At 42.3% G+C, this 25,544-nt stretch overlaps 1 protein-coding gene across 2 annotated transcripts in view; it reads left to right on the forward strand.

The window, feature by feature from the left end:
- Positions 1-25,544, forward strand: part of MAPKBP1 (mitogen-activated protein kinase binding protein 1) — a 151,921-nt gene that overhangs the window by 111,832 nt on the left and 14,545 nt on the right. For both annotated transcript variants that reach the window (XM_083365781.1, XM_083365782.1), the window contains exons 19-26: positions 548-611; positions 1,621-1,746; positions 10,332-10,480; positions 11,543-11,586; positions 12,514-12,750; positions 13,063-13,232; positions 14,081-14,217; positions 24,922-25,101. In XM_083365781.1, coding sequence (XP_083221907.1) covers positions 548-611; positions 1,621-1,746; positions 10,332-10,480; positions 11,543-11,586; positions 12,514-12,750; positions 13,063-13,232; positions 14,081-14,217; positions 24,922-25,101 — 1,107 coding nt within the window. The remainder of the gene's footprint in view (positions 1-547; positions 612-1,620; positions 1,747-10,331; positions 10,481-11,542; positions 11,587-12,513; positions 12,751-13,062; positions 13,233-14,080; positions 14,218-24,921; positions 25,102-25,544) is intronic.

Raw genomic sequence — 25,544 nt, forward strand, 5'->3', positions numbered from 1 at the left:
TTTCTCATTTTGGAAGATAAAATCCAGCTGTTAAATGAAGAAAGAGTTTTGACTTAATGAGATATGTAAGTCTTTTGGTAGATGAGATGATAGCTCTGTTTACTTGTAAAAAGATTTTTTTTTAAAAAATGAGGCCAACATAATATTTTAAGAATAGATTTGTCCTCTGCTTTTTGGCCAAGACCCCAAAACAGCTCTTAATGGTAATAATTTATAATAAATATATTACAAACTGTATCCTTAGAAGAAGCCAGACAGTTTTTTGCAGGTACCTACTGTTGAATGTGCCTGCTCTTCCTTCTGCAGGAGAGTTGGTGACCACTGGCTGTGTTCAGTTTAGTCCTGAAGGAAGCAGCCAGATGGCAGTGTCTTTGTCCCCTTCCCTAGCTGCCCTCTTAGTAGTCCTTCAGACTTGAACTCCGAGTTTGAACTATGTGTAAAGATCATGAGAAGAAACGCCAAGGATCCCCAAGCTACTAAATGGATGTTGTTTTGCACCAGGAGATTTTAAAAACCGTTTAACTGCTTGTTCTTCTGATTTTTACAGAGATCGTAACTGGGATGATGTTCAGTAATGACTGTAAATATTTGATTTCAGTCTCTGGTGACAGGTAAGTGAGAGGATATTCTTTATTTAAATTTCATCTTTAAAATGAAAGTTAGCATTTCCCCTTTTAAAGAATGGGTTTGGATTTGCAAATAATTTTTAAATGAGAGTTCTTGGGTAACTGTTCCACCTGCTTTGTTTTCTCTTTTAGACTCCTGGTCAGTAAGTTTCAAATTAAAATGGAGATTCCTTAGGTCTGAAAAGAGGATGTGAAATGCTCCTCACCTGAGTCATTTTTATGGCTTTCAAGGCCTTCCAAGATTATGCTGTTGAAATCTGGAACCCAAATACTGATTTGCTGTGGTGCAATTGCTGGCTTTATTTAGGGAGGGACAGTAAAAATGAGTATGTTAATGTACTTATTTTCCACTTGTCAATGAGTCCCCCCCCAAAGCTCCCATCAAAAATTTAACCACCATTGCTATACTTTCCAAATGATGTATCTTTTTAATGAAAGTTTAACTTCTTGCCTGATCTAACATAAAGTGTATTGAAATGGAGAATGAAACTTAAAACAAGCAGCTTATAGCTTTTGAAGTACCAGCATAAAAATAGGAAGTAACAGGTTCCAGATAAATCCTGCGCATTGGGGAATGGGTATGGAATAGGGCAGGGGTCAGCAACCTCAAACAGTGAAAGAGCCACTCGGAACCGGTTCCCTCACAAAAGGAAAAACTGGGAGCCGCAAAAAATATGTGCGCATGCGCGTACATGCGCGCATGCGCAGAACAGGGTTTGACTGAAGAGTGGAGCCAAGGCGAGATATGCACCTACCCTGCATATTTGAATTGATTGGTTGAACTTTTTTAGTCCCACTTTTTTTTGGGGGGGGGGACTGCACATGGCAGAGGACCGGGAGCCGCAGGAGACGGCTGAAAGAGCCGCATCCGGCTCCGGAGCCGCGGGTTGCAGACCTGTGGAATAGGGGAATAAGGTATGGAAACTCAGGTATATAGACAGCAGGCTATGATGACTGGATGAAAAGGAGCATTTTTTCCCCCTTCTGCTTTCAGCTGCATTTTCATTTGGCGTCTGAGTTCTGAGATGACCATCAATATGCGTCAGCGGCTGACTGATATGAAGCAAAGGGGAAAGCAAGCAGAAAAAACTCAACCAGGCAAAACAGCTGGTCTTGCCAGGTATGACGTAGTGTTACTATTCTTTTTAGTTCATAAAAAGTTTTCTGACCGGACTGTATGGTATTATGAGAGTTGTGGACAGATGTCTTCTTATCTGAACAGCGCTTGATTTATTATTACAACATCTTGACCTTTTTGATGGCAGTTTTAATGCAAGAATAGATATGGAGACAAATCTGCCTATTCAGGTTTCAGTTTCTTATTCTTTCAGGTTCACTTTTGTTTAATGCTATTTTAGATCAGGTCAGTGAATTATTCTTTTAAAATGTTTTACAAAAATGAATATGCATTTATCTGGATGCAGATTCAAATATGCATTGTTTGGATATGGATTAAAATATGCATTATTCAGATAAAAAAATATTTGGATATAGATTAAAATATGCATTATTTGGATACAGATTTAGTATTAGAGTCAGAGTTACATAGGTGCCTTTTTAGTCATATTTTTTTAAAAAGTGCACTGTTTATTTAGATATTTTGCTTTCTTTATACACGTTGTATGTACCATTTTTCTGTGCACATTTGTAAACCTTTTTTCTGGAGAAGGTACTTCCCTCCGCCCAGTACGCTCCCACAGAGAGGGCCTCCTCAGGGTGCCACCGGTCAAAGAATGCCGACTGGTGGCCCCCAGGGGGAGGGTGTTCTCTGTGGGTGCACCGGATCTTTGGAACCATCTTCCGGTCGAGCTCCGGATGGCGCCCGATCTCCGCTCCTTCTGGCGCGATCTTAAAACCCATCTCTTTGAACAAGCTGGCCTGGCCTGATGGGACGGGGTTGGATTTTATAAATGGATTTTAACTGTTAATCTGTATTAATTTATTATGGGCACTGTTTAATTACTTTTTAATAATTTTTAATTTTTGTATCTTGTTTTTATGTATTGCCCTGTTCACCGCCCTGAGTCCTTCGGGAGAAGGGCGGTATACAAATTAAATTAATAAATAATAAATAAATAAATTTAAAAATGCGCAAAATTTACATTTTGTTCTGTATGTTAGTTCAAGAAACACAAATTGAGTAACTTTCCATTAAAACACTTGTTTGAAAAACCCAATTTAATTCAGAGTTGTGAATCATTTGGGAAGAACACGTTTATGCACTCTAGTTATCCAAATTGTCCATTTTAGATCTGTTTGTGTTTTAAAGTCACTTCAGTAGGAGGCTCGGCTGAATCTTACTCAAATCACATTTCTGAACACGATGAATTAAATGGCCCTTGTCAAGCAGATAGAATGGGAGAAAAGAAAAGAAAAGAGAAAAGAGAGAGAGAGAGAGAGAGAGAGAGAGAGAGAGAGAGAGAGAGAGAGAGAGAGAGAGAGAGAGAGATGGTTGATTTTTTGTATTTAGAACTACATTATAGGGAAACTAAGTTGGATGTTCTCATTCTCTCACCTAGCCACTTGCTTCTTCTCATTTTCTTTAATCACTCTTAATAAGATTTTACCTTGAATTCTGTTGTAGATAGTTCATGTATACAGTATTATCCAAATATCTGTACAGAAAAACAAATGATATTTCTTAAATACGTGCTCAATACATAAAACATGCATGTTAGCAGTTACTGGGGTTTATTTTGAAGTGAAAAAAAAATCCTGTTGCAGACAGACTTAGGGAATGTCAGGAAAAATAAAATAGAAAAGTGACATGTGGGGGTTTTTTGCGTCAAAATTAATTTACATGGATGTGAGAAACAGGGATAGTTGGCCCCTCAAGATTGAAGTGGTATTTGCTGATGTATATTGTTGTCCCTGAATCCCATTATGTCGATTTATTATACTTTAGCTCTATTTAAATTTTTTCTTTGAGTCACCCAGTCACTGATATGAGATGGGTGACTATATAAATTGAGTAAATAAATACATGCTTCCTAATCAAAGGAGTTTTCCTTAAGCTACTTTGTGAAAAGTATTTAACTTCTTTTACAAATATTGCCAACTGTGGGCTGTTGAGATTCTTATCATCTAAAAGGAAAGTTTCCAAGGTATAATGGGGAGTGGGCAACCAGTTGAGAAGAATGAGAAGGAAGCAGGTTGGGTATGTTCAAATGAGGTGCTCAGTCCGACATAGATTTGAGATAAGCTTGACAATTTCTAATCCTGAGTCATTGCTGAAGTTAAAAACCCTGTAATACCTTTTCCTCTATGTTCTTATTTAGCTTGGGAGAAGCCTGTTCAAGCCAAAAATTCTGTAGCTGTGGAGCAGTGTTCTTTTTATAGCAAGCTCTTCACCATCCCAGCAGCTGCATTGCTCTGCTTTTTTTAAGGCCCAGCTTGTTTCAGACGCTCCTGGTTTCTTGCCAGTATGGCAAGCCTTGTTAGTCACATGCTATTGGTTGGGAAGTTGCATCTAAGACATATCAGCCCAACAGCTGGTTGGAAAACAGGTCTGACCTCTTTCCTTAAGCTGGATCCATTCTGTTTGGCCAGCTTCTGTTTCTAGGTTGGTTCTGGTTTTGCTGTTTAAGAAGAGATCAGAGAAGGCCACTTGCTGAACGAACGTAAGCCATTATTAGAGCATCACTATGTGCGGCTGAAACACTGAGAATTTTGTGTGATGTTATGCGGGTGAATTTGATTTTGAAAACAAGTATTTAAATTAAGGTTGCAGCCTGATAGATATGATTGAGTTTATTTTTCTACTTTCATTGCTTAAACTTGCTATACAATAGAGATGATGATGAATGTCGTTGGAGAATCCAGACTTTAGTAAATATATATTTGGAGAGTGTCACAGGATGAAACAGGCATGAGCTTTCTAGAAAGTTGTAGAAACAAGGCTGTTATGGTAAAAATAAAATAAAATATAAAATAAGGCCACTGATATGTCATGGGTTTGTTTGTTCAAACCATGATCTGAATTTTGTGCTGTTGCTTCTCTATCACATGTGGCTTCTCATTCTTAGATCATATTTATTTTGATGACTGATATAGAAATAATGATTGCATTTGTCCCAAATTATTGATTTGTGATTGTGCTTGGAGTATAAAGCATTATTTTAAAGTTGTACTAATTATATTACCTTATTCTAGTCTGCCCAAAAGAGTCAGAACTCAATGCTTTTCTTTCTTTTTCCCTTTGCCCTATACTTTTTTCTCTTTCCCTTCCCCTCCCCTATGTTTCCATTATATTCTTTTTTTGTATTTCTGTATTTTATATTTTGATAAACTAATAAAATTTGAAAAAGTGGCACTTAGTATAGCTTATGGATCCAATATGATAATGGCTCTCTAGTTTTAATTGGCCACAGGGGAGACTCCTGGGGAAAAAAATCTATTCAGAATATTTCCACTAGAGGAAAAAATGGAGTATGCCCATTGTTTTTGTTCTTCAGTTCTCTCCTTTCTTGCAATTCCATGACTGCCAGGGCAATGTGTCATCAAAGGCTGCAGGAAAAGGGCAGGATCTGCATTCTTGCCTCTTCCCATTTCAGTAAGTGGAAAAACTATGCCATAAATCCTCCTGACTGCAAGAAGCTTTTTGTATTTCTTTGTTAGAATAAATAGGAACTCAAGAAATTCAGCAGTATGGGGATGGGAGAGGAACGTATGACTTAATGTCACATCCCCAAATTTCCAAAATACGGTTTAAAGGATTGAGCTGATAATTACTCTTCCAGGTTGTGGTGGCTGATGGTCATTAAACATTGCAAGGACGCTTTCTTCTATTTTTATAAGAATTTTTTTTCTCCTCTTTAAATGCTTGATGGTGGATTCTTGGTGAATTCTTTTCTGAATTCTTGAGCTGTTCTTCATAGGAGGTATGAGGAGAGAGAGAGAGACTGAGTTACTTTCATGTAGGTTGTATTCTCTACAAAGATTCTGGTCTTCTAGAGCTTTTAAAAGTGTTGCAGTTCAAAATGGAATTATAAAAGCAAAAAAAAGACAAAACTTGACATTTAACAGATTAAATTATGTCATTGATTTTGTTAGTCCTATATCAGGATAAGTTCATCTGTCATAGAAAACAGATCATGTTCCCATATCTGTTAAAGAACCGGAACGTCAACTCTTTTTTAGAAAAACAATAATAATTTAACCAAGTGTATTTCAGAAAAAAATATACATAAAATATATATATGCTCAAATTTTATGGATAAAACCAATAATTAAAATATAATCTAAATGGACATCTAAATGAAGAACCTGTGATTGTCTCTCTTTTGCTATGCTTCTGAGAGAACAGCTTACATTTGTTTCAAGGTGGAGTTTTTAAGCCACAGTTCTGAAATTGCCAGTGGCCAAACTGAGGTTTTCAGGTGAGCCATTCTACCATTGGCTAACCCATCTCCATGCTAGCTAATAGGTAAATCAGATTGGTGACCATGGATAAGCAAAAAAGCAGTGGGAGAAGGACCAACGTTTGCTTCCTGCTGACTTCACTTGTGGAAAGCTGGCAGGTGGCATTGGAATAGTCTGAACATTACAGAAATTTCAGTTCAAATGAATAATGGGTGCTGGATTTTTTACACATTCTTTAAGTTAGCAGATGCTAGGTACCTTGATTCAAAAATTGTTGCAGTATAATGCAGTTTGGGATAGCTTGAGGGTACAAACAGACGAACAAATAACCACAAAGAGAATTTTAGTAGTGTTTAGATTTTGCAGGAATCTATCTGCATTGTTACTCCAGAGCTGATATGGGGTCCTCCAAATGTGGAGTTGTATTGACCCACTATAATGGAATGTGTGATGAGTTTAGGGAATAGGAGGAAGGCATTCTGCCTAGTAACCAGAGTGGGAGGGCCCTCTATTGGCTTCAGAGAAAAAACTAAGAAAGTTGCAGTGGGACATTTGTACTTTCAGAATTGTAAGATTCTGGCAATGTAGCCTTACAAAAAAATAGAAGTAGTGCATCTTGTCCTGGTTTATCTAAGAGGGCTGAGAGTCATCATATTTTTAGCCCTATATGCTTTTACTGCAGGTATTTGGTTGCTTCTAAGCCTAAGTGCTTATTGACATCTAGACCCTAAGAGGTAGAGTAAGATATAGACCTTTGCTGGGTGATTGGCAGAGTTTTGGCTGCCAGCTGTTCAACAATACTGTATTTGTAGCTGCTTTTAACAATAGCAATAGCACTTAGACTTATATATCACTCCATAGTGCTTTACAGCACTCTGAGAGGTTTACAGTGTTAGCATATTGCCCCCAACAGTCTGAATCCTCATTTTACTTACCTTGGAAAGATGGAAGGCTGAGTCGGTCAGGACTGAACTCCTAGCTATGGGCAGTGTTAGCCTGCAATACTGCATTCTAACCACTGTGCCACCACAGCTCTTGATGTGCTTTTATTCCACATCATGCTGTTAAGGAAAAGCTTGAGGGTTGGAAACTGATCAAGGAGAGAAGCAACCTGGAATTAAGGAGAAACTTCCTAACAGCAAAGACAATTAACCAGTGGAACATCTTGCATTCAGAAGTTGTAGGTGCTTCATCACTGGAGGTTTTTAAGAAGAGACTGGACCGTCACTTGTCTGAAGTGGTATTGGACCTCTTGCTTGAGCAGGAGGCTTGACTAGAAGACCTCCAAGGTTCCTTCCAGCTTCTCTTCTCTTCTCTTCTCTTCTCTTCTCTTCTCTTCTCTTCTCTTCTCTTCTCTTCTCTTCTCTTCTCTTCTCTTCTCTTCTCTTCTACCCTACCCTACCCTACCCTACCCTACCCTACCCTACCCTATATCCTATCCTATCCTATCCTATCCTATCCTATCCTATCCTATCCTATCCTATCCTATGGGAGAAGCTGGAATAGATTGTATTCTTATTTTTAATAAAAGAATTATGAGCTCAGTTTGATACTGGAAACAAATCCCAGACTGGAAATTGGAATGTTGAGATGTAATAGAGGACAAACCTCTGTAACTTTTACTACTTAAATTGAAGAGGAAATTTCTGTGAGCATAGTTTAGGAGCTATTGTCCTTAATTCTATTTCTTCCAAGAGAAGAAACAATTCTGTAGCTTTTAAGTGAATAAATTTAATAAATAAACAAACAATAAAATTAAATAATTCTAAATGAATGTTGTTTCCTATAGGCTTTATGCTAGATATACTGTACAGTGCTGCTTTATCCCTTACTAACGCCAGTAGATTTTCATTGATCTTGCCAGCTTGATGTTGGCAGCATCCTCCTAAAGCTAATGATTCATGCTAGTCTTGTCTTTGCTCTGAATTTAAGTTTTTGCCCATTACGTTTTGAAGATAAACAGATATGACTGGACCCAGTCACTTATTTTTCACCTGCTTGCTTTAAATATTCAACAAAGGGCTTCAGGATAAAATTGTATGATATTTCAGCATTTGTTTGCTACCCATAGTCAAGAATGAGATTAAAGTGTGAGGGGAGTGTGTGTATCAATCAAGTGGGAGATATACAGGTATTTAGCGATTAGCATACCTGCTTGTTTTCTCTTGCAACCCCTACTTTCCAGACCATATTTATTTTTAATGCCTAAATGTAGCTGATGGAAAAATAGGTTAGATAGTTGTTGCTGGACCACATTTTGAATGACAATTAAGGAAGGGAGTTACTACTTGCTATACTACCTGCTATTCTTCTCCTCACTTACTCTCTCCTGCAAGTATCTGCACATTATCAAAGAAAGTATGATATTAGAAACTCTCCTTGGCATCATTAGCAACCTAGAACCCTAACTCTTTCTGCGAACCAATAAACTAAAGTGGTTTCTTTTCATCAGGTCCCTTATTAGCTTCTGGACTCACATCTGCACAATATTACTGAAAGCCTTGTGGTTCCTTGCAGTCACTCATATGTTCAAAAACAACTCGGCTTAGTGGAAGGTTAAAACTGACAAAATGTACATGCACACTGCCCTTTCTACATGCATAATCTTCCGGTAGAGCTCCGGATGGCGCCCGACCTCCGCTCCTTCCGGCGCGACCTTAAAACCCATCTCTTTAAGGAAGCGGGCCTGGCCTGATGGGATGGGGTGGGTTTGTTATTATGACTTTAATTTTAAATTTATACTATGGGCATTGTTTAATCATGTTTTAATAATTTTAACTTTTGTATCTGTCTTTTACGTATTGCCCTGTTAACCGCCCTGAGTCTCTTGAGAGAAGGGCGGTATATAAATTAAATAATAATAATAATAATAATAATAATAATAATAATAATAATAATAATAATAATAATGTATGATGTTATAAAACAAGAGACAAAGTTTAGATCACACTGTCATCATTACCATCCATCTTTCTATTTTTAATCTGTCCTGAAGGATGCCACTGACCCAGTTCTGCAGATAAATCTGAGCAGGGGGAAAATACTGTAAGCAGTACAAAAATGACACTAGCAGTTTTAATTAGCCCATTGATATGAAAGCCTGGAATTCCTCTTTGTGTAAAAAAGAAATACCAAGGAACTTAATAATCTTTAGTCCTAATTTTTGCATTCCTGTTAATTTGTAAACTGTAGGAAAATCTGGTAGATCAAATTATTTTCATTCCTTGAGATTTACGTGATGACAAATACAAGTTGATGGTAGAGCTCTAGGCTTCTGCATGGTCATGAAATCAATGGATGAATTTAAAAGTGGCATTATTTGGAACCAATAGGCGTAGTTGCTCTAGTTTCTTTGGCTAGAAAAGAGATGTAATCATGTATGTATTCATTTTGAATGTGCTCAGATGATGTGCCAGTAATTCCTGCTTATCAATTGTACTGTAATTAAACTTTTGTCTTCAACATTCTTTTTACTTGTTTCATGGCTAAAAATGTAACATTGAGATTCGTAGATGGGTTTACTACATTGTTGTCTTCCTCTATATGACTGATTTTTCTTTTCCAAGAAAGGTAGTAGATTTTGTCTGTAGATTTTATTTTCATAGTAGTGCTAAAATGAAAATTATAAAAATACATGACCAGAGGGCATAATTTAATGCTGTTTAAGAGTTTTGCAGTAGCATTAATTTTGAGTGGGAGAAGTTTAATTGTACTTACAACTCCTATTTTCAGAATTTTTTTTACAAACATACCAACGGAAATGTGGGCTGGAATATTTTTTTTCCTAGATCAAAATGTCCCATGGATTTTTGTTTTTCATTCTGGGCCAGTTTGGCAGTTTCAAAGCTGTAAGACATTTGCTTGTTCGAAAAATCTAAGAATTTATTTCTTGCCTTTTTCTCATATCAAATAATGTAGCTCAAATACTTGTGTAAACCATGGATTTTAAGAGAAATATGTTAACTCGAATCGTGCTCATTCTCAATAGTGGCGAATATCTGTAGCTCAGGTGTAGAATGAGGGTGAAGGTTCATTCTCCGAGCTTGTGGGTTGGTTTCTGAATGTTTTGTTACCAGGCTAGGTAACATCTTCAGTGGAGTTTAGGGGAAAACTCTGCTGAAGTTGTTACCTAGCCTGATAACAAAACGTTCGGAAACCAACCCACAAGCTCGGAGAACAAATCTTTACCTTCATCATGCTCATTTTTCAATTCAAAATTTTCCAGCAATCTCAGATTTGATCTTTATTTGTAACATATAAATGGAGCTGTATGCAAAACTCTTTTTAATTAAGAATGTTTGCACTTATTGTATAATTAAGCTCATTTTCATGTAACCTCCCTAGGCATGAATCAGTCTCTGTCCTCTCATCTGCACCAGTGCTTTCATCAGACAGTGATAAGGATGGTGAAGACGAAGGAAATGATGAGGATGAGTTACATGGGCTACAGTCTTTCCAAATGACAACCAGTGTCAATCTTGAAAGTTGTTCAGGTATAAGGGAATATAAAGATGGGGGAAATAGCAATAGCAATAGCACTTGGACTTATATACTGCTTCACAGTGCTTTACAGCCCTCTCCAAGCAGTTTACAGAGTCAGCTTATTGACCCCAACAGTGTGGGTTCTCCTTTTACCAACCTTGGAAGGATGGAAGGCTGAGCCAACCTGGAGCCAGTCAGGATTGAACTGCTGGTAGCCGGCAGAGTTAAGTATGAGAAAAAATAAATTTAGAATAAGATCATGTAGGCACTAGGCCTTTCTTCATTTTCATCAAACATAATACAAACAGCCTGACAGCCTTTTTTTTTCTGATGTTGCCCTTATCTCATCTTCAACTCATACATGAAGCAGCTGAAAGTTGTCTTTAATTTTCCCAGTGTGAGTGTTTTCTCCTTCAAGCAGACAATAGGCTGCAGCAGTTTTGCTATGGGTACAATCTGAAGACTTTACGAACACAAGATTTTTGTCATAGTCAGGTGACTTCCTAGAGTAGGAGACTAGTCTAATACCTATTGCTATGTGCAAAACTATGCTAGGCCTTCCAGGCTATTTTGTTAACACAGAAAGAGAAAAGAGGGTAGAAAATTACTTTTAATCAACATTAAGAACGAAAGAAAAGCTAGAACTATTTATATAAGAAAATGTACATAAATATTCTTATGAGGTCTGTGAACAGTTGTCAGTAGCAGAGTTTACTGTGACGTGAAGTTAGTACTCTTGGTATTTAAAAATGGACTATACGAACAGTATTTTTATGTACCAATGAAAGTATACCATGCTGAAACTCATTTGGTTTTTAAATTGTCTCAACCCTGATTCCTTTTTTATATTCAAAGACATTGCAATTAGATTACTTTGGCTGTGCTTTGAGTATCACAGGGCAGTTGTTGTGAGGAAAATAGGAGAAGGAAGGAGTATTAGGTATGTTTGCTGCCTTGAGTTATTTATAAAAATATAAAGACAATATAAAATAAAGTAAAAACTTGGGGCAGAAAACCAAAATCAATGATGTTTTATGCTTACTAATCTGATTTGTTTTCTGTCCTCAATTCAGATCTTTCTCTTTCAAGAAGCTTATCTCACTGGGAAATGAGACGGGTAAGTTTTTAGTACATATTTAAAATGGATGGTTAGTCTTGGAGAGTTGTGTGAGTTAGGGTTACATGATATGCTAATGTTGAGTTTTGATAGTTTTTAAATGACATAGCATCTATATATTCAACTGTAATTCAAGCAGTTATCTGTCAAGTACATATACTACCTTAGAAATATTACCCATTGCAGCTCTCTCTTCAAAGTAGATAGAGACTTCTAGCTTTGTGCTGACGAGTGATTTATTGAACATGTCAAAACTCAGAAAGTAGAAATAAAATTTATTTATACAAGCATTTTAACACCTATGGATTGTACAGTACAGAGTGTTATTGCAATAAATCTTCCAATGAGATCTTGCATTGTTTAAATGAAACTAACCATTTAACCATAAAATTGAATGGTGTCTATGTATCAGTGATTATTATTTTGGCAGCACCCTTTAGGCGGGCTTGTTCTGCCTTATGTAAATAAAGCTTGTACAGAAAAAAAAACAATGACAGAAAACTTGTGCCTAGCTGTAATGGGCTACTTTACTTATCTCTCCCATAGGCATATTGTGCTTTAATGCTGTCAGTAAAAGCATAAGGGAGATTTTTCAGTTTGGTTAATGTAAAACTCATTGTTAGCTTTCTGATGGTAATACTTTAAGTACATAGAATCAACTATTGTTCCTTTTCATTTTCCTATTCTAAAGATTTCCATTGTTTGTAGAAATCTTACATCAACCATCTCTATCAAATTTTCCTACCCCAAAACTTCAGGATTACTGAAGTGTGTAGAAATTTTAACCATGGCATACCTGGAGTTCATTAGGTTAAAGAAGGCTGTCCTACGTTTTTGTTTTTCTTTTCTTATGGTTTTTCTGGTGTACTTTAAACCCCTGAACAGATTTACCATTAAAACATTTTTTAAACATTTTACCACTTTTAGGCAAAAGAAATGGCGATGATCCAGGCTTCAGAAAACACCATGAGCAAAATGCCTCGGCAGCGGAGCCGTTGGAGCCAGCCAACCAGCAGCTTAGAGATGACAGTTAAATCTATGCTTGATCTACGTGAACTGGAGTCTTTCTCAGTCTCTCATTCTGCTAGTCAGGATTCTCTTTCCCAGGCCAGCAATGGAGATGACCGCAAAGAGCACCCCAATATTTCAACTTACGCCAAGAAGGTAAGAAATCCCCTTCTCAAATTGAACACCCTCCCTCCAAACAGGAGCTTCCTTAGTTTTGCCCACATTTGGGGGCATGGGGGAACGGTTAGGGAAGGACTGTTCTGCAATGACACCTATCATTTGGGCTTATGAAAACTCTAGTACAAAGGACTATAGTGATATAAAAGCATTAGTAAAATGCTTCATGTAAATAATGTTGACAGATTAGTTCATGCCTTGTCAGGTGGTTTCTTTAATCCTAGGTTTAAAATCTTGCAAGTAGCTTTACTCATTCGGGTATCATGTTTCACTACTTCGTTCCTTTTCCAGGAGGGAGGCTCCACAGCTCATGAAGAAAATCAGCCTTGCCTTCGGCCTCAAGTGATTAGACTTGTGTCCTGTGAAGGAGGGATTTTCCCTCAGGAAATGGAACCTTCAGAGAGTGAAGAATGTGTCATCTACCCAGAACAAGATGATCTTCCTCCTGCTGATATCAGCAGGTCAGAAAGAAATTTGTTTCTGTACCTTGACTTCTTTATTTATTTATTGGATTTGAAGGCCACTCACGACCAGAATGACTCTGATTGGCTTGGGTTTAAAACAGAAAGACAATAACAAGGAACTAGAGTCTTTGGACAATATCCCACATAACAACACATCAAGAGGGCTCCACAAAGGACAGAGAACAAAGGCCTCTGGAATGTCACTGAGAACGATATAGATATTCTGGGGAAGTATCATTCCAGGGGTCAGGCACTGCAACAGGAAAGGCATGCTTTCTAGGTGCCATCAGTTGGCATTGTTTAAAGAGACCTGAAGTGCACCAACTCACTGTGCGCTCACACAGAGAGGGCCTCCTCAGGATGCCGTGGGCCAGACAATGTCGGCTGGTGACCCCCAGGGGGAGGGCATTCTTTGTGGGAGCACCAGCCCTTTGGAACCAGCTTCCCCTTGAGCTTCGGATGGCCCCGGACCTCCGGTCCTTTCGCCGCGACCTCAAAACTTTTCTCTTCCATCAGGCTGACCTGGATTGATGATGGGTTTTTAAATATGTTTTTAATTTTTAACTGTAGTTAATTTATTTTGGGGCTGTTATTTAATTCGTTTTTAATTTTTGTATTGTTGTTTTTTTATTGTTGTAAGCTGCCCTGAGTCCTTTGGGAGATAGGGCGGCATATAAGTCCCAAAAATAAATAAATAAATAAATAACTCGGCCTGATTTTACCAGATGGGCAGAAACCGTGGGAGATAGGCAGTTCTTCTGATAACCTGGCCCTATGCACTGAAGGGCTCTGTGGGTGACAATAGCATCTTAAACTGCACCATTGTATTCTTCTTTCCCTTACAGCGATTTCCAAGTAAAAGCACTTCCTCATGGAAAACTGGGTAGAGGCTACAATAGCATTGAGGGCCCAGATAAGCACAGCCCGGACAGTGCTTGTTCTGTGGACTATAGTAGCAGTCGACTATCAAGTCCAAATGAAGGTGAGTCTTTTGAAGTCATTTGGACTCATAGTCCTCCCAATTTCTCTACAGGTCAATTCAGCTGTGGCCCTAAAACCCACTTCAGATTAAAAGATTACCTTTTTAATTCTGAATTTCATTCAAATTGTTCTCAGATAAAAGCTTAATTGAAGCCGCTTGCACTACAAATCAGCATCTGATGTACTGTGATAAATATTTGGGGAAATTACTAGACTATATATTGCATAGGCAATACCTTTAATCTTTCTATCCTACGAAATTACTACAGTGCTTGGCAAATTGCTCAAGAAAAAGTATGCAATCACTTAAATAACATGAACACCATAATTTTTTTAAGCATGGGCATATTTTAAGAAAATATTGATTCTTCATAAATTAATAGTATAGATCCGTGGTGGCAAACCTATGGCATGCGTGCCACAGGTGGCACGCAGAGCCCTCTCTTTCGGCACGTGCACCGTCGCCCCAATCCTAGGCCTTCAGCTCGGTTTTATAAAACATTTTCACGTTAGGCCTCCACCATCGTCTGCCAAAAAAAGCCTATGTCCACTTTCCTCTCTGAGTTCATGGAGACCTAACCCTAACCCTAAGTGGAATTTTCCTCCAATGGGATTTTCCCATGTATTTTACCAGGAAAACTAGATAGGGCAGCCTAGAAAAGTAAGTGCCCTCCTAACCATACCCAAGCACTCCGAGTTTGTTGGTGATGTCCATTTTGCTCTATGAGTTCATGGTGACCTAACCCTAACCCTAAGTGGAAATTTCCTCCAATGGGATTTTCCCAAGTATTTTACTAGGAAACATGGATAGGGCAGCCTAGAAAAGTAAGTGCCCTCCTAACCATACCCAAGCACTCCGGGTTTGTTGCCGATGTCCATTTTCCTCTCTGAATTCATGGTGACCTAACCCTAAGTGGAATTTTCCTCCAATGGGATTTTCCCATGTATTTTACCAGGAAACCTAGATATGGCAGCCTAGAAAAGTTAGTGTCCTCCTAACCATACCCAAGCACTTCGAGTTTGTTGGTGATGTCCATTTTGCTCTATGAGTTCATGGTGACCTAACCCTAACCCTAAGTCCATGGTGGCGAACCTATGGGATGTGTGCCACAGGTGGCACGCAGAGTGCTCTTTGTGGGCATGTGCACCATTGCCCCAATCCTAGGCCGTCAGCCGGCTTTTATAAAACCTTTTCACTTTAGGCTTCCGCCGCTGTGTGCAAAAAAAAAAAAGTTCAACCAATCAATTTTAAGTTCTCAAGGTAAAAAAAAAAGATCTCGCAAAGTTGGAATTAATTGATTGAACTTTTTAGTCACATCCGGTCTGCCGTTACCACCGCAGGCACATCCACCCAGTGGGCCACGCCCACCCAATTGGCCACACTCACCCAATGGGTCATGCCCACCTGGCACCTGGCGATACATAAGTGGGTTTTGGGTCGCAGTTTGGGCACTTGGTTTTTAAAAGGTTCACCATGATTGGTATAAGTTCTTGGTTAATTTTTTGTTAAATGAACATATTTTTTGAAAACATTTCCCAGATATATATAGACCAGTAATGGCAAACCTTTTAGAGACCGAGTGCCCCAAAACTGCCCCAGCCCCTGCCCCACCCGCCCCCTGCCCACCCCCTGCTCCACCCCCACCCTGCCCGCCCGCAGGGCCACCCACCACCTTCACGGCCCATCACAGCAGATCACCCAGGTGATCCTGCAGCTCCATGGTGACTATGCCCTCTGCTCACACCCTGCAGCATCATCTGCGCATGATGGGGTGCGAGGGCGGAGTCTTGTCCCTGCTGCCCGGCTGCCATGTTTTTGGCTGTGCTGCTCCACGCGGGATGAGCCTGGGGGCGACTCTCCTCCAGGGGGCTGCTGGTGAGGAGGGGGCTGCGGGGGGAGGCGGGGGTGGGGCAATGGTGCATGTGCCCACAGAGAGGGCTCCAAGTGCCGCCTCTGGCACATGTGCCATAGGTTCACACCACTGATATAGAATGTAATTCTTCTCAGAATATAAATTAATCTGGGCATAACATTCTTTTTAAGACCTTTTCCCAAAGACTGAAGTTTAATGACTCTCATCTATTGATATATAAAGAAACCTTTCTCTGTATACGTATATTATATGCTACTAACTGAATTGTTTTGTTTGTTATATACCTAAATATTTACCTAAATATATACCTAAATATTTTTTTAGACACAAAATTGATATTCCTTAAATAGATGAGTAACCAAATTTTCACCAATTGGCATAAATTTTGGAGCAGTTAATAAAATATTCTGCTCTTTTACTAAAGGCATCTGAACTGTGTGCATGCGTTTTAGAAATAAAATAATGTCTGCAAATGAAACCAATTTGTGTTCAATTGAGTTATGCACTATTCAGTAAATCTATTTTGTCTAATAGCATAAGCCAGGGTTCCATGCATATATTAAAAAAATGGACATCCTTGTCTAGTTCCTCTGAATAGTGGAAAAGTAGCAGAAAATGTGCTTCAGATGTGGGTGATTCATATAGTATCTTCTTGATCCCATTTATGAATTCCAAAGGAATTCATATATTGTTCATACATTTTTTCAAAGGTTTTTTCAGGATCTAATGATAAAATTGCATATTCCTTTATTACATTTATTCAAATCTATAATTAACCTAGTATCTGTTGCTTGTCTAGTTGTTACGAATCCTGCTTGGTCATTTTCTATAATCTATTTGCTAGCGCTGCTATTAATATCACTGTATCAGCATTAATTAATGAGATTGGATGGATTAGCACACTAAACCTGCTTTTTATTTACTTTTGATAAAACTTAATGTAAGCCTGATTAAATGCTGCTGATACGATTCCCTCATCAAATATCTCCTCATGTAATTGACAAAATTTAGGCACCAAGAAAACTAGAAATATTTTTGTACACCACTCAGTGGGGAATCTATCCAATCCTGGTGTTTTACCACTTGCCATTTTTAAAATTGTCTCAGAGAGGTCAAGTAAAAGTTGTTTTTGTGTATCAACTGTGGTAGGTTGACTTTATTTAAAAAGGCATTTAATATCTTCATTCAGTGCATTCTTTGGTTTGCTGTATCATTCTGAATAAGTTTTAAAAATTATATCCATTGATGTTTTATATATATTTCATCCTTTTTATCTATAGTGATTGGAGTCATTGTCCTATCTTTCTTTTGTTTTAAATGATGAACCAAGATCATGTCAGATTTCATGACATCTTTCTGACAGGTTTTTTTTCCAAAAATTAGGACTGGAATGTCTGTTGCTAAGTGACCTGGTCATAAAGTGCAGCATCATGTGACCGCACCACTTAGCAAAGGTAGTTCTGGCATTTGCAGTTGCCCCGTTAAGCAAATCCTACGCCATTGTTAAATGCAATGTCACGTGATTGCCATTTGCAACTTTCTGCTGGCTTCCCATAGACCTTGTTTGACAGAAGCTCACACTGAAGGTTACAAATGGTGACCATGTGACCGTGGGAAACGATGATGTCATAATTGCAAGCCAAACACTAAACCCCCAGATTTGTGACCGCAGGGATGCTGCAACCATCACAAGTATGAAGACTGTTTGTTAGTACCATTTGTTCAATGCCATTATAAGTTCAAACAGGGGTTGAACGAGCGATCATTAAAATGATGGCCATCTAGACAACCAAATTAGCTAACGATGCAATTGATGCAAATAATGGCAACGCAAATGTAAAATTTCTAATAATAAAATTGGGAGCTAGAGCTTCTACCTACTTGGGACCCAATGGAGTTTCTAAGAATAAAATTGTTGTTTGTCCTCTGTTTGTTTGGTCAAAAGAGTCTCTATGCATGCAGTAGAAAACATAGAAAAAAGGACCTAGCACAGGGGTCAGCAACTTGAAACAGTGAAAGAGCCACCCAGAACCGGTTCCCTCACAAAAGGAAAAACTGGGAGCCGCAAAAATGTGTGCGCATGCGCGTACATGCGCACATGCGCAGAACAGGGTTTCATTGAAGAGTGGAGCCAAGGCGAGATATGTGTTGTGATTCAGGGTCAGCCTGTGGGTCCGGCAGCCGGGTCGGATGACTCGGATGACTCAGACGAGGGGGAGGAGGAGGGTGTTGAAGACGAACGTGCTGATGATGGCTTGGAGGCTTCGCAGAGCCCCCAGCCAGGCCCCTCTTCTCAGCTGTGCGAGCCCGACAGTGCGGATGATGATGACCCACAGCTGGCCCTGTTCAAGGACGCCCGACGCAGGAGGCAGTCAAGCAGGAACAAGCAGAGAAAGGCTGTGGGACTCCTCGGAAGGAGGCACAGGGAGGCCACGCCCTGAACTCTAATAAAGGGAGTGTTTGGGGAAGGGCTGGTTGCTGAAAGCAACCGCTCCGTTTGAGGATCAAAGTTCCGGTATCTTGTTTCATGTTTTGTTGCTTGTTTGTGTAATAAATCTTGGCAGACGTTTTCCAGCCTCAGACGCTCTCCAGCCTCTGCCGTTTGTACAGGGGTTGCCTTTCTGCAAGGCCGGTAGCAGGCTGGTACAGAACAGTTTGCTTTCAGCCTCCCACCCCTTACAACTATTATGGAGCAGCTTCGTGCCGAGAATGCTCAGCTCACTCAGCAACTCACTTTGCTGGCAGCTCAGGTGGCTCAACTGCAAGCACAGGTTCATGCTGCACCCCCACCCAGGAGAAAATGCCAGGTAGCAATGCCGGACAAATTTACAGGTATTCCTGAACTGTTTCCTGCTTTGCTGGGACAATGCCAGCTCTTTATCAGCGTGAGAGCGGCTGATTTCCCCACTGACCGGGATAAGGTGGGGTTTGTGTTAAGCCTTCTTTCGGGGGATGCAGCTCGTTGGGGCACGCCTCTGCTGGCTCAACCTAGCCCATTGTTGGACAACTTTGTGGGGTTTTGTGACCATATGCGTCTAATGTACGAGGACCCAATTAAGACGCAGACTGCCACCCGACGCCTGAAAGCTCTGAGGCAGGGTCAACGCCCCCTACAGGCCTATATCAGCGACTTCCGGCTGCTTAGCCAGGATTCCGCCTGGAATGAGGCTGCGCTCGTGGATGCCTTCCAGGATGGATTGTCGGAGGAGATGTTGGATGAGCTGGCCCGTGTGGACATTCCCTCAGACCTGAATGGGCTGATCCATCTTTGCCTGCGGATCGATGCCCGGTTGCAGCAGCGAAAGAGTCGCCGTGCCACCCCACAGACCCCTGCCGCCCCTGTTGTGCGTGAGCCCCCAGTCCAAAGGGAGGAGCCAATGGAGCTGGGTGCCGCCAGGTCTCGTCTATCGGTGACGGAAATGAACACGACGATCGGGGGGGTTGTGTTTTTACTGTGGGGACCCTGGACATTTGGCTGCTTCTTGCCCAAAGAAGCGTCAGCGGGCATCAGTGACCAAGCCTGCCCCGAGAAAGTCCCCTACTTTGCTGTCGGGAAACGCCCCGAGCCCGATCTAGACGGTGTGATAGATCGGGCGTCCCACAACAACAACACTGAGCGACGCCGTTCCGATGGTGCCTGTGAACCTCCACGGCATTTGATTTTGGAGGCACGTCTGATCCTTCCTGGCAAGCCAGAGGGGATTCCAGTCCATGCCTTAATTGACTCTGGGGCTACCACAAACTTTATGGACTCAGCCTTTGTGGCCAAATGGGCTGTTCCCCAGTGTCCGGTGGATCCGCCCATGTTAGTGGAGACTATCGATGGTCGAGTGCTCCTGTCCGGGCCTATTACGGCCGCCACGCAACCAGTATGTATGGCCATCAGTTCCCATGTGGAGGCCATCCAGTTCTACATCACTTCGGATCTGCACTTCCCCGTGGTCTTGGGACTGGCGTGGCTCCGGGCGCATGACCCACAGATCTATTGGTCACAGAACTTGGTCACCTTCCCAAGCTTGCAGTGCGTGGACCACTCCCGCCATATCTGTGCCGGCCAGGTGGAGGGTTCCCCAGGGGTTTCCTTGCCTCCCGAACTGTCCGACTTTGCTGATGTGTTCAGCGAGTCAGAGGCGGATCAATTACCCCCGCACAGGCCCTATGACTGCTCCATTGACTTAGTCCCTGATGCGCCTCTCCCAGTGGGGCGTTTGTACTCCATGTCGGAGCCCGAGTTGGCTGCATTGCGGGACTTCCTGGAGAAGAATTTGGCTCGCGGTTTCATCCGGCCCTCGTCCTCGCCAGTGTCTGCACCCGTGCTCTTCGTCAAAAAGAAGTCGGGCGAATTACGGCTTTGCTGCGACTACCGGAAACTCAACGCCATCACGGTGCGCAACCGTTACCCGCTGCCCCTCATCCCCGAGCTCTTGGACCGACTCCGGGAGGCTAAGATCTTCATGAAACTGGACCTGCGTGGAGCTTACAACCTCATCAGAGTTCGGCCGGGTGATGACTGGAAGACGGCGTTTGGTACTCGCTATGGACATTTCGAGTACACGGTGATGCCGTTTGGCCTGACCAACGCCCCCGCTGTGTTTCAGCATTTTATGAACGACATCTTCCGGGATTTGTTGGACCAGTTTGTCGTGATCTACCTGGACGACATCCTGATCTACTCCCCGTCGCGTGAAGTGCATCATCAGCATCTTCGTCAGGTCCTGCAGCGACTTCGAGAACATCGGCTGTTTGCCAAGTTGGAGAAGTGCCAGTTCTACCAGGTGACCATCGATTTCCTGGGTCACCGCATTTCTCCTGAGGGCATCGCCATGGAGCCGAGTAAGGTGGAGTCGTTGCAGAGTTGGCAACCCCCGCGTCGCGTGAAGGATGTTCAGCGACTTCTTGGATTTGCCAACTACTACCGAACATTCATCCCTGGCTTTGCTGCCTTGACAGCCCCCCTCACCCGGCTCCTGCAGAAGACTCGGTTCCAGTGGAACGCACCAGAACAACAGGCGTTCCAGGCTTTGAAGGAAGCCTTTATGAAGGAGCCCATCTTGAAGCATCCTGACCCGCAACGGCCGTTTGTCGTGGAGGCGGACGCCTCCAACATTGCCATTGGGGCAGTGTTACTCCAGGCAATGACGCCCAGCGGTACCCTTTTCCCTTGCGCGTATCACTCTCGAAAATTGAACCCTTCGGAGCGCAACTATACCATCTGGGAGAAGGAGCTGCTGGCCATCAAGGCGGCGTTCGAGGCTTGGAGGCATCATCTGGAGGGAGCGCGGCATCAAATCGAGGTCCGGACGGACCATAAGAATCTGGAAAGCCTGCAGACCACTCGGAATTTGAACCAACGCCAGATCCGGTGGTCTCTTTTCTTTGCGAGGTTTGACTTTCGGGTTCGGTACATACCAAGCGGGCACAATCAGAGAGCGGATGCTCTGTCCAGGAAGCCCGAATATACCCGAGTGGAAGACAAGCTTCTGCCCAGGACAGTGATCCCTGTCGAGTCTTTTGCTGCGGTGCGGGAGCCGGTTGATATACGGGCTCGGATCCGGGAGGCACAGCAGCAGGAGGCGTGGGTGGCTCAGCGGAAGGAGGAGGTGGGGCCAGATTCGCCTTGGACGGTCACGGATGGACTCTTGTATTATCGTGACCGGCTCTATGTTCCGGGAGGGCCACTCAGGGGACTCGTCCTCAGCCAGTGTCATGATAACCCGGCAGCGGGGCATTTTGGCCTGTTCAAGACTCTGAACCTGGTCTCCCGTACCTTCTGGTGGCCCCGAGTCCGACACGACGTCCAGTCTTATGTCACCTCCTGCATCCCATGCAGGCAGGCCAAGTCAGCGACAGGGGCCCCGCCTGGATTACTGCAGCCTTTGCCAACACCCAATAGACCCTGGGGGGCTGTGTCCATGGACTTTCTGACGGATTTACCCCCATCCTCTGGTTTCACGACAGGGTTTGTGGTGGTGGACATGCTGACCAAGATGGCGCACTTCATCCCCTGTCGCGGCTTACCGTCAGCTCGTGCCACTAGTCGTATGTTTATCCAACAGGTGTTTCGGCTGCACGGCCTCCCCGATAGAGTCGTCTCCAATAGGGGGGCCCAGTTTACAGCCCGCTTCTGGCAGGAGTTGATGCATGCGTTGGACATCAAGGTTTGCCTCTCGTCCGCGCATCATCCTCAGACTGACGGGGGAACCGAGAAGGTCATCGGTATCCTGGAACAGTATCTGCGCTGCTACGTCAACCTGCAGCAGAACAATTGGGTGGACTATCTGGCCATAGCTGAGTTTGCCTTTAACAACTCGCAGCACACCTCCACACAGATGACACCGTTCTTGGCCAATGTGGGTTATCACCCCCGGTTTTTCCCCCTTTCTCCCGTGGACTCACCAGAGCCGGCAGCGAACGACTTCATGGCAGAGTTACAGGCGATCCATCGATTGGTGCGACGGCAGTTGGAGAAGGCCAAGGCCGATTACAAAAGGTTTGCTGATCGGTCAAGACGGGATACGCCTCCACTATCGGTGGGGGATCGGGTCTGGCTGTCCACCAGGAACTTACCATCCACACGGCCGGCGAGGAAGTTAGACCACCGATATTTAGGACCGTTCCCAGTCGAGGCTGTCATCAATCCGGTCGCCTATCGCTTAACTCTGCCACGTTCCCTGCGCGTGCACCCCGTCTTCCATCGGTCTCTGTTGGTCCCCGAGCAACCGGCTTGTCCACTCTGCCAAGCGGAACCTCCCCCATCAGGACCTCGTGATGGAGGCAGCACCCCCGAGTACGAGGTCGCCAGCATCAGGGATTCCCGTTGGCTGAAAGGTCGTTTTCAGTACCTGATCGAGTGGAAAGGGTTCGGGCCGGGGGACTTCACCTGGGAAGACGCGACCGCCATTCATGCCCCTGCGTTGGTGACTGCTTTTCACGAACAATTCCCATCCCGACCGCATCCGGATCGGCAGCCCCGGGGGAAGGGCCCTGCGGTGCGGGATAGTGTTGTGATTCAGGGTCAGCCTGTGGGTCCGGCAGCCGGGTCGGATGACTCGGATGACTCAGACGAGGGGGAGGAGGAGGGTGTTGAAGACGAACTTGCTGATGATGGCTTGGAGGCTTTGCAGAGCCCCCAGCCAGGCCCCTCTTCTCAGCTGCGCGAGCCCGACAGTGCGGATGATGATGACCCACAGCTGGCCCTGTTCAAGGACGCCCGACGCAGGAGGCAGTCAAGCAGGAACAAGCAGAGAAAGGCTGTGGGACTCCTCGGAAGGAGGCACAGGGAGGCCACGCCCTGAACTCTAATAAAGGGAGTGTTTGGGGAAGGGCTGGTTGCTGAAAGCAACCGCTCCGTTTGAGGATCAAAGTTCCGGTATCTTGTTTCATGTTTTGTTGCTTGTTTGTGTAATAAATCTTGGCAGACGTTTTCCAGCCTCAGACGCTCTCCAGCCTCTGCCGTTTGTACAGGGGTTGCCTTTCTGCAAGGCCGGTAGCAGGCTGGTACAGAACAATATGCACCTACCCTGCATATTTGAATTGATTGGTAGAAATTTTTTAGTCCCACTTTTTTTTTTTTTTTGGACTGCCCATGGCAGAGGACTGGGAGCCGCAAGAGATGGCTGAAAGAGCCGCATGCGGCTCCGGAGCCGCGGGTTGCAGACCCGTGACCTAGCAGAATAACCTGACAAAGACCTTAACAGGAAGAAGGGCTTAAATTAGAGTGGATGCATTTTGTGAGAATAGGAAAAAAATGATCTGGCATGGATCACTCAGAGAACAAGACATATGGGGTAGGGAACGATAAATTTACTTAAACTATTGCAGCGTTATGGGGATTAAAGTTTAAAGTTAGGTGAATTAATTCTTTGAGGGTACAGTTTCTTTCTCTGTATAGGACTTCTTCAAGTAAGAATAGCTTTCCCCTTCCTTGGTTTTCCAAAAGAACAAACAAACCAATGGGTGTGACCTGCAAATGTTGCAAATCGAAGTTGATAATATTCCAGACTGAAGCCTTCCTGTGTAGAGCATTGCAGGGACTTTGAAGAGAAAGGGGAAACGATGATAATGATGATGTTGTAAAAGCAAGCCTTAAAGTTGTAGACTGCTTATTAATGCTGTAGAAAAAAAAACTTCAGAGCATAAATAATATTATAATAGGGTTGGGAAAAAATATGCATTGAAATTTATGTAGAAAAATTGGCTGTTTATAAATGCCACTGGGATCCTGTGCCTGAAAAGTTTTGTAAAGTGAGACCAACATTTTGTGGGTTTTCAAAATTCAGACTGATAGACACATAAAACATAATACACCAGGTATTACTGTTGTAGCAAAAAAATATGGTTCACTAATGAGGCAATACCCAGAGACAGTTTGATCGATGAAAATCAACTGGAAAAAATAACAGAATATTGTGATTTTAAAATTACGGTTAAAACGATGATGGTGAAAAATATCAGTTATCATGCCAATTATAGTCATAACTTGATAGACTTCCAAAATATTTAGAAATTTTTAAATTTATTGGATTTGACAGGCTAATTTTGTGAAATACTTGGAACTGTGTACATATTACACTGTATTCCCTGACTCTTAAATCCTTGGCTAAGTTTTGAATCATTGGAATCAACATTCAGTTGATTATACCATGATACATGTTTGAAAAATAGAATAACAAGAATAATACCATTCCCATGTGTCCAGAATTGTTACAGTGGAATGGACCAAGAATGTTTCTGTTAATGGTATAATGACTTAGTGCAATATATTATTTCAGGGTCTATTGATATAATGTTTTGTATAAATTGCATAGGATGTATATCATTTCCCATTTCAGATTCTGAGAGTACCGAGCCTCTCAGTGTGGATGGCACTTCAGACTTGGATGAGCAAGTGGGTGAAGAAGATGAAGAAGATGTAAACACTGGACTATTGAATGGAGATGCTCCCACGACTCCAGATCAAGAGAAATTCCTCAAGCAGCATTTTGAGACTCTAGCCAGTAACAGTGATAAGGGTACATTAGCATGTCCAATGGAAACTATAACAGTTCACTCCATTTTCTCTTTCAGGCACAAGTACCTTAACCTTTGATATATTAACTTGTAGATTCATATCCCTCATTCTACAGCCTATAAGAAGATAAGTGATGCCTTGCTGGATCGGACCCTTGGCTCATCTAATCCAGCAGTCTATGCTCATGGTGGCTAACCAATTAAAAAAGGAAGTCCGCTACTCTCGCAACATAGACTCTTTAGACCATGATCAGTGAAATGAAAGCAGATTAATGCTCTGGTTTAAGTAAGAGCATCTAAGCTTCTCAGACAGAAACAGCCAAATTGCTTAATGTTAGAAGAAAGAGTTATAGGAGTTTATGGCCATAAATTAGTCAAGGTGAAACTAATAGTTATCTATTAATTTGCAATCCTGAGAACAATGGCATTAAGTTCCATTGAACTC

Source organism: Vipera ursinii, assembly GCF_947247035.1.
Source record: "Vipera ursinii genome assembly, chromosome: 1".
NCBI classification, from domain to species: domain Eukaryota; kingdom Metazoa; phylum Chordata; class Lepidosauria; order Squamata; family Viperidae; genus Vipera; species Vipera ursinii.